The 10,313-nt window shown below is 40.3% G+C and overlaps 1 protein-coding gene across 1 annotated transcript in view; it reads left to right on the forward strand.

Moving 5' to 3' along the window:
• The window catches only part of ORC6 (origin recognition complex subunit 6), a 40,899-nt gene extending 32,107 nt beyond the window's left edge, over positions 1-8,792 (forward strand). The window contains exons 5-7 of the mRNA XM_086945113.1: positions 1,097-1,209; positions 5,224-5,298; positions 7,642-8,792. Of these exons, the coding sequence (XP_086801239.1) occupies positions 1,097-1,209; positions 5,224-5,298; positions 7,642-7,766 (313 nt within the window). The 3' untranslated portion in view covers positions 7,767-8,792. The remainder of the gene's footprint in view (positions 1-1,096; positions 1,210-5,223; positions 5,299-7,641) is intronic.
• Positions 8,793-10,313: the final 1,521 nt, after the last annotated feature.

Consider the following 10,313-nt stretch of genomic DNA (forward strand, 5'->3'; position numbering starts at 1 on the left):
CAGATTCCTTTTTGTGCTTCAATTTTACTGGAGTATAAGAATGCTATTGAAAGGAATTAAAGATGCACTAATCACTCCTCTAGACAAAGAAGGCCTTATCCATGAATATATTAAAAACCTACCACATGTCTTATTTCGTATGTAAAAAATAAATATATTTTGTATTTGCTGCTATCAAGATTAATGCATTTTCTTAAGACCTTCATCTGTTCATTACCACAATCATCTCCACATTTGGTACAGTATACAGGCACCTTTAATATTTCATCAAAACATCTTTATTATGTACCTTAGTTTAAAACACAATATTAAAATATGTAATTATATAAACATTTTAAAAAAACACAACAAAAAAGTGTATTATCTGTCATTTGTGATAACCCACTAGCTGATGAATTTGTGGGTGTTCAGCTATTCAAGCAGTCGAACCCTAAAACACCCACAACCAGTCAAAGCAAGAAACATTCAAACATATTTGCAAAATGTTAAGGACTGTTAAATCCATTTGAGTACAAGTAATCATTTCATGAATCACAACAATGATTTTGCCCTTAATGTGTGCACCAAAAATTCTGATTGAGAGTTCCCTGGAGGAGAATACTGTATTTATTAAGCCCAATAAAATAAAATACCTTTGTTCGTAATTTATCAGGTGATAAATTCTGCCTATCATGAGTGTCGCCTCAAAAGTAGAGCATAACTTACAGATTTTGATTTCTGCAATAAAAAGCTGCATGTTGGGTATTTACCGAGCTTTTTTCTTCTAGTAAATTTCTTCTGGTTTGCCCCTGGGCTTTATCGCACCTGGTAATTGCTGGTTTGGTAAAACTTGCACCACTTACACTAGCGATTCCTGAGCAAATGTATTTTTGCATTTATTCGTCCCACTTGTAATTGGGGTTTATGCGTTTCTCAGGTGTGCAAACACCTTTGTGAATTGCGACCACCATTATTAAAATGTTGTTAGTTTCCCAGTTGAATATACATATTTTTCTTCATCATTTTTTTCCTGTTCTGGTTAGTGAAAGTGTTCTGTTTTTCTAGCTCCTGTATGCTTATCTCCAAATAATTTTCATTTTTAATTAAAAATGTATAGGTGCCAAAAAATGAGAGTGGAGAAGAATAAACTTGTGTCCGCTTCTGGCGTAAAGAAGAGCATCTTCGACCGTCTATGCGTCCAGCTGGAGAAGGTCGGCCAACAGCTTTGTCGTAAGTTAAAATCTATGGCCAATTGAAAAGGACATTCTGTCTACATGCTCAACCGAGTCACAAGCCACCCAGACAAATGTCACAAGTGGTGCAGCGCAAAGCCAGACCTTTTACGAGCTTTAACCGGTCACCTTTTAGTTAATCATTGCTGAATTCATGTGTTAAACGAGTGTTAATGAGGTGAAACGCTTCGCTGAGCATTGTTAATGTGTATTAAAGTGACACCAATCGCTAAAAAGTACTGCAGCAGACGTTCCGCATTCTGCTGCATAATCTGCATTTTCTTGTTGCATTATATAGTTTCTCAGTCCTACCACATAATAGTCCTCCATTGATGCATCCTTCTATTGGTCTGGTTAATTACCAGGGCTTGCACCATGAGCGAGAAGTTGATGAAAGTTCATTTTCCGCACAGGGAGTGGCTCCAATATTGTTTTCAATAAAACCTGTCAAATTGTTATATAAATGACACACATAGAAATGAAATGGGGTCAGTTTATGACATCCTAGAATTATGTATGACGCTAAAATTATTTTAAGGCTGGATGTTTATTGTCCACCTTTTTGTAGGTCTGGGATTAGACCTTTTGAATATTATTTTAATTACATGTGTAATACACTTATTAGGGCTTTCACCCGGCCCTTTTCACCCATTGGTCTGGTATTGTTGTTCAGAGTGCGCACTACAGCACACTGCATGGGGCAGTGGGTCAGCCCACTTCAGCAATTTGCTTACTTCACTGTGAATTTTGGCATTCTGCCCTTTGACAAGCAGCACACCCACACTCAGAGTAGTTCTGTTACGTGTCAAGGACTAATATGTAAATGTGTGCTTTTTTAGACCAAAAAGTTATTTTAGCTTTTAACCAATAATTGTTTTTTTTAGATTGATAAGGACTCAACAGCGTCCCCAAAAACCATGACAAAGCAAACATTGCGAAAGCAAAAATAATAATCCACATTTGTAAAGCGCACAATCACCCGTTAGGGTCTCTAGGCGCTGGAGGCCGTCGGGAAGATGGCTAGCATTCATCACCAGAGCTTGTTGCTTTGCCAATGTGTTTTTGCTTAAGCATAAACACATAAACAAAATGTAAAATGGAGTATAATAATGTATCTGCTATTTGCACTGGATACCAGGGGCCGTATTCCTCGGGGGCACAAAGGGTGTTTGCGCGACGACCACTTTGGAAAGGAAGAGTTACATTTCAAAACACCCCGGGTAGAGAGCAACGAGCTGGGCCGACGTTTGTCAGCACACGCGATCGGACAAAACGAAAAAACAAAAGCGCTTTACGCGCTAGCAAAATGCTGTAGACGGGAGATACATATCACCCAATCACCGGCAGCGCATTTATTTGTTCCATTAACTGGATATACAGCGAGCTCAGCATAAAATAGAGATCCAGAGACAATTTGAGAAGCACCTCCAACCCCAGATGACTCTAGAACCCGATGGATTGTGAATAGCCCTAGTCCTGAAGAGGCCAGAATTGATTGGCTGAAACGCGTCGACTATAAAGAGACAGCAGATATATATAAACATTTTGGATTAATTTAAATAATTTGTTGAGGGACTTTAAAGACATTGGGTCTAAATTATTTTCACCTATTTGTTTTCCTCACATTAGTCTGCTTGATCTCGATAGGAATGTCTTGTTTATTTTTTCAGTGAGACATCCTAACTTGGAAACGAAGGGCTTCTATTGTATATATGTAAAAACTAACTGTATATACAAACGTGTTTGAAATTGGAAACGAGAAATATTGAAAATTTCCTTATTTGATAAAATAAAAAATCATTCAGTAATAACCTTAGACGTGTTTGTGGGTCATGACGAGACAAGAGACTGTAAAAGGTAAAAATAGACCAAGTGTGGTCATAGTGATATAAATACTAAATAGGGAATACTTTCTCTTTATTCCTTATTATTGCAATTCAGAACATATACCGTATAACCAAGGTACCAATTTCTTATTTGTGCCCTTTGACAAGCAGCACACCCACACTCAGAGTAGTTCTGTTACGTGTCAAGGACTAATATGGAAATGTGTGCTTTTTTAGACCGAAAAGTTATTTAAGCTTTTAACCAATAATTGTTTTTTTTTAGATTGATAAGGACTCAACAGCTTCCCCAAAAACCATGACAAAGCAAACATTGCGAAAGCAAAAATAATAATAATAATCCACATTTGTAAAGCGCACAATCACCCGTTAGGGTCTCTAGGCGCTGGAGGCCATCGGGAAGATGGCTAGCATTCATCACCAGAGCTTGTTGCTTTGCCAATGTGTTTTTGCTAAAGCATAAACACATAAAAAAAATGTAAAATGGAGTATAATAATGTATCTGCTATTTGCACTGGATACCAGGGGCCGTATTCCTCGGGGGCACAACGGGTGTTTGCGCCAGCTTTGAGTGCCCCCGGGGCACTCTGGTATTATAGACGCTAATGTGTCCCCTTCAGTAATAACGATAGCACTGGCGCACTTAAAGTGCAAGTGCTACCTTCTGGGTGCATTCCCTCATTTGCATGGAGGCAGGCCCTATGCAAATGAGGGAATTCATTTGCCTCTCTGCGCCCACGTCGCGGCACAGAGGCAAAGAGGCTCTCAGGGGCAGCCCCTAAGAGTAGCCCTCTGAAGGGGGAAAAGGGGGTCATGTAGACCCCCCCCCCCCCCAGATATCTCCTTGCAGGCCGGTGCAGTAACGGACTGCACCCTGTTGCAAGGGGATCTCTAATCCCCAGGTGGATGCCGCCTGCAATGTGAAAACAAAAAGCGGCAGCAAGCAGCTCGGTGTTTTCACATGAATGCGCGGCCCCAGGGCATACGTTCAGTGTTTGCACTGGGCGTACCTTTTAACCCCTTCCATGCTCATGACGAGCTCAGCTCGTCATGCAGTACACTGGTTGTGTGCTTATGATGCGCTGAGCTCGTCATGAACAATGGTATTCATATGAGGTCAGCACCCAGCGGGAATTGCCTTAGCAGTCAAGGTGTTAATAGGTGCGCCTGTCGCAAACAATGGAAATGCGTAATACGGTCCCTGGTGTTCCTTGCACTGCTCTTATTCGACCTGGACCTTGACTGAAGGGTTTTGCTTCCTTCCTGTCCAACAGGCTGCAACTTGTACAGATGGTTACGAAGGCTCCATGTTGCTTGAGGTGTTCCCCATGGGTCCTTGATCTCAAAACCTTTCACCTCTGCATTTAACACTTGCCAGTGTTTCTTGCAAGGCCAAACGCTGCAACAAACCTATGCTTCAAGGCTGAAATGTGGTAGAGTTCTCAGGCAGCGATATTCTATTACCGAAGTTCTCGTTGGTTAATGAATCCTGGGTATGAGTCCTTAAACTCAACTTGTTGTGCTTGTGCTTTGTTCTCTTGTGTAGTGGCTGCTACTCTAAGCAATACAGACTTCTTGCCCAACAATTCCCCTCTCAGGCATGAGCAACACCACCCGGAGCCAACACCTACCCTTTTGCAAAATTAAGAAGCATTATAATGAGAAGATGTAAATAGATGTACTAAGCATATACCTTTAGACTGTTACGAAATACCTGTCTCAAATTTCCTTCACTCCTTTGCCAAAGCAAAAGGTGAATTCCCTACATTTTACGACAGTTTCTTCCTCAGTGTGGTTGAACAATCATGGTGTAAAATTATAACTCATAGAAGTTAACCTTCGCCTCAAAGACACAATCCAACTATCAATGTAGATCACGTTTATCTCATGAATAAATATGTTCTTCCCCCATGATGTATATTCAATCCCTGATGCTATGTCCAATCTTGGCCACTCACAGAGCCTGCTCAGTTAACTCGAGCTACCCTAATTAAAATGCATTTCCCACACCACTGTCAGTGGTGGGGGAATGATAACAACATTATATGGCTTGCTGATAGCTTTCCTCTGTCCTCTATGATCGATGTGTCGTGGAATCGGCTTGAGATTGTGACTTTTTCCAAAGTGAGAATTTAAGCAGTGGTATTTGTTTCTTTTCTTGAATGCAGAGGAAAGCCTGCAATCTGCTCAACGTTCAACCAAAAGACCACAAACGTTACTTGAAAGGATTGAGAAGGAAGAAGGTAGGTTATGCTGCTTATTATCTGAGCTCTGGCATTCAGCGCTGGTGCTAATTTCATTTCCCCTTTATCTTACTATTCTCCTTCCTTTAAGCTTCTGTTTACCCCAAGGCATGTAGGTTCTGAGATACGAAGAATTAATGAGTTTAGAATGGTCTGAGATATCTGCAATCCCTAGCTACCCCGAAATCTGCTTTTCTGTACTCAGTTAGATTATTGCTGCTATAAAGTTAAGAAAAAATTAGGAGTCTTAATTTTACAATTGTATTGTCCTAAAATGCTTTATTTTTAGAATTTGTTACATATTTCCAATTTTTGCTGCTGTTTTATACTTGAATAGAATGTGAAGATTGTATTTAATTCTGTGTTTTTATGGCCTTTAATTTGGCCAAATTCAGTTATTTTTGATTGATTGAGTTTAGAATGTTGCTGGCGGTTGTGTGAGAACAGGTCGATTTGATAACCTAACATGTTTTGACAGGAACCATCTTTCCAAAGGCCCGCTGGTGGATGGCTGAGATTTTGACTGTGACATTGGTAGCACTGAAGTAGAGAAATTTTACCCTGTAAATGAAGTGCTTTGCAGTCCTGATTAATGCAGTGCAGGTGCTGCCCATATAGACCGTGGCTCCCTGCAGGAGAGTTAGATTGTTTGTGGTGTTATGCCCAGCCCAGCTTTTCCTCTCCACCAAGCGTTTATTCCACATGGATCCTAAGGTCGTCAAGCAGACCCAGGAGACCTGATGAAAACCTTCCAGAGCCTGCTATCTTGTCTCCGAACAGTAAGCGGATGGTCAGTGAAGGACATTCCAACAATCAGTCAGAAACTTCTCAATTACATCCAGTCACACACCGCAAAACCCTTCATCTTGAGGGTCCTTGGGTACTAGCAGCTGCTCAGTCATTCTGGCCAACTGGAATTCTTCAGGGGAATGCCATTCCACTCACAGTAAAATAGATACTTCTAATGGACCTGGACTGGATCCTCCATTATCAGCTTCCAAAACTGATAAGCAGCTGGCATCATGTGAGCCAGCATTTGCCCATGCGTCTCCAGACACTAAGGAGATTCTGGCGGTTGCCTTTAAAAACAGATTTAGCACTAGTGCATGGGCAGAGGTGCTGCTACTGGGCCTTTCCCGAATAGGTTAAATCCTTACATGTTGTGCTTAGTGTTGTGTCCTTCTCCAGGTAACTGACGGCATCAGACCTACCATTGGGCACTTGTGCAAATCTGCATGGGAGCCATTGGCACCTACAGGAAGAGGCTATCGGTCCTCTTTTCTATCTTGAAGGCCATGTACTTTTACTCTTATAGGCATTTTGTTTCTAATCGCAATAGCCTGAAATTAGATGGGGTTTGAACACAATACGCTTCTGTTGCACCCATAAGCAGTTTGAATCATTGATCTCATGTAACCTGTTACTTTCTACGAAGACAGCTTTCCTGTTCACTGTTACTCCTGCAAAGCCGTTGGTGAACCGCATGCTTCAGAAATGCACACCACTTGTGTTCCATTGATCAAATCCATTGTCTCTCCCAAAGGGGGTTCTCGAATTCTGCCCAACTTTCTTTCCTCCACGCTTTCTTTGCTCTAGAGGTGCCACATAATAAGTGTGATCCTTGTTTTCAGCCAGACACAAAAGCAATACATCAAGCTATTTGGCTGTCCGCATCTCCATATGCGACAAAGTTGTCGCCGTACCACTGTTACTGAACGACCACTTGAATCAAGCATACCTACTCATTATTATGGGTATTGCTTCCATCAAACACCCATGCACATTTCCAACTTAGCCAAGAAGGCCATCCTACTAGCATGGTGCCTGGGTGGACAAGTCTGTGATTTTGATTGTTCTTTAAAAGGTAAAGTGAAATTTGGCAAAGTCGTCATAGGAAATGTATTTGCATGATTCATTAACTGCTCAACTCCACTTATTTTCCACTATTCGTTAATGTTTTCATAGGTGTGAATGCACGCTGCAGAGGAGTACTGCTTGTGTGGGTTTGTTGTTGTATGTTATGTTATTTGAAGCACACCTGTGACATGTGAGATACCTGCTGAGCAGAGCTTTGAAAAGCAGCATCCGGTCAGACCACTAAATAAAGTAACTACACTGTGATAAGAGAGGACCTTGGGCTAGGAATAAAAGTCACTTTAAAGATAACTTTATCTTTTATACATGAAATCCCATCCTGAAAATTCTCTGTCAGCTTTCAAGTCTATTGGAAGAAAGATGGAACAGAGGGAGCACGACCTGGCAGGTCTTAAGGCTAGCATTTCATCTTTAATTGTTCTCCATGGGCATGTCTTCTGAGTATGTGAGCTTTTTGTTTCTCTGCAGAGGATGACGAGGCGCCGTTGAAACAGCCCAGGACCGAGAATGAAGCTGAAGTCAAACAAGACTATGAAGAATGGAAGCGGCAGATACTAGAAAAAGCTGCAAAAGCACCAAAAACAAGTGACTGAGACGCGCCCTTCTATATTTACCACTTAAGATTTTAACTGGAATTTTGACTGCTTGGATTTGGACATGACATTGGAGACCATGTTGGCTAAGCTCCAGCTTCTTCTCTTTTTTTGGAGGCCAATGGGTTGTTAAACGTGGGCTTTGGATGAGGACTTGCTCCCCCTTCGACCTCCTGCTAGCAGAGAATAAGGCAATGAAAACTTCTTACAGATGCATATATCCCAGGGTAAACCCCAGTTTGATTTCTGTATTTTACTCATGAACTGTGTTTTATTTATTTCCTTTGATCCCAAGAAAACAGTTTATTGTAAGAGACTGCTCTGAGTGCATCAGTTCTGCATTTGGTGTTTCCTGATGCATGTTTTTGGTCTCCTCATGGATCTGCTCTGGACTTTGAAGATCATCCACCATTTAACTTTCTGCCTTGTGAGCCAGTGTCTAACATTCATGCTAGTCTAGTCGCTTATCTCTTCCAAAGTAGCCATGGAGTTTGGTCTCGTTGGACTGAAATGCATACCCAATTGCAGCAACTCGACCACAGGTGTCCCCTTTCTATTGTTTTTTTCATTTTATTTATCCAGAGGGCGCAAAGTTTTAATTTTTAATATCATTTCTTTTAAATGTGTTTGAATTATTTGGCTGCAGGGCGATGAAGCATTGATTGTGGTTTCCCGTGGCTATGATGGCAGGCTGCTGTTGTTAAATGCATCAGGGTAGTATACTTCATTCTGTGTTGCTATGGATTCAGTATCTGCATTTGAGAGCTTTATTTAGTAGCAAGAGGTGAACTGCACAAGGTGTATTCTTCTTTCCTTAAATAGTTGTTGGTGCCCCTGACTAGGCACCGAGATTCAAATTATACAGCACTATTTGCATGCTCATCCATAGATGGTTTGTGCTGTAACATTTGTATTTTTGTACAGTTTCATTTTAGACATGTATTTGTACAACCTAGCGGTATTTCCATATCGCCTAGTGCATAGGATTGTTTTAAATCTTGCATTAAAAAGCAGTTTTAAACTTTTCATAGAAGTTCCAGGAATTCTTTTCTTTTGCAGTCCTAAAACTTATAATGTTTAGTAGTCTATAAAACCATCCAAAATGCAGTAAAATACTCCATTAATCTGTTGACATTGGGCGCACGGCTAATGGCTTACAGTTATTCAATTAGTTTCATAATTTGATGGAAAGTTTGAAACTGGAGATTAATTACTCCAAATTTTATACTAGGACAAAAAATGAATGCATTTTTTCATCAATAACCACGTAATAGGGAAAGTGGAAACGTTCTGTTACCTAGGCATTCTGCTGGATAATAAAATTAATTGGGATCCTTTGATCAGAACGCATATTCAATCCATTAATAGGGTAGCACACGGAATAGATGATTTCTCAAGGCACCTAGGTCATAGTTCTATAAAGTCTTTATTACACCTTTATAATGCGAAATGTATTCCAACGGTGGCCTTTGGTGCAGAGATGTGGGGACATAAACCATGCCCACCAATACAAGTAGCCGAAAATAAATTCTTTAAAAGAATATTGTGGATCCGCTGGAGTGTACCAGAAGAAATAGCACTGGGAGAGTTGGGAGCAGGTTATATTTCTGATTTTATATAACTTCGTCCAATACTCTTATTACTTTCCATCTGGTTTAAAGGTGATTTAGTGTTTAATGGAAAGATTACATGTGACTGTATAAAAATGGATCATAGTCAACATATACTATGGTTGTATTACACTAAAACTACTCTGGGGGCGGTGGGCAAGCCCCACTTATTCAGGGTACCAGATATAATTTGTAAGTCCGCTATTGCATGGGCGAAAGTGGCCTTTTCCACGCTAAAACGAGAAGCAAGGGCCTGGGCATCACAGCATAAAAATAGCTGCATGCAATATATGATGGTGAAGACTAAGAAGAAAATGGAAATGTACCTAATATTGGAGATGCCGGCCATGCATAGAAGATTATTAACGTACTTTCGTTGATATCTGTTTCTGTAGTTGCTAGTGGGCTGGCACAAGCCTTTAGAATGGCCCGATGCACATGCGATATGACCTCTGCACTAGACACTTTACATATTATTTGTATCTACCCCAAATGGACTGCTTTGCGTCACATGTATGTTTGACGTCTTCTTGTGCCCTTGAATTTTAAGCAAGTAGGATCAACTTTATTGTTACTGCAATTTTTAGACCATTTTTAATGTTTGCTGCTTTTTATCTCGGTTTTTAATGGGGGTGTATCATGCTCATTTATGAAATTGATGGATTATGTTTTTATTGTTGCTATACATGTTTTATTGTACTTTTAGGATTGCGTATGCAAATCCAATAACAATATTTTGATTGATACCCCATTAAATAGTTACCTTTTCTGAATTTCTTAGATATATCATCCCAACGGCTTTCTGATAAGATAACATTAAAATATTAGGTCTCAAACTCAACTTCTGGACTTCCTACTTAAGATAATGCAGCAATACATAAGAGGTTATTAACAGGTTTTACTTAACAATCACGTCTCCTGTTGCGAATTAGTATTG

The sequence above is a fragment of the Lissotriton vulgaris genome, chromosome 12 (genome assembly GCF_964263255.1).
Source record: "Lissotriton vulgaris chromosome 12, aLisVul1.2, whole genome shotgun sequence".
Classification (NCBI taxonomy): Eukaryota; Metazoa; Chordata; class Amphibia; order Caudata; family Salamandridae; genus Lissotriton; species Lissotriton vulgaris.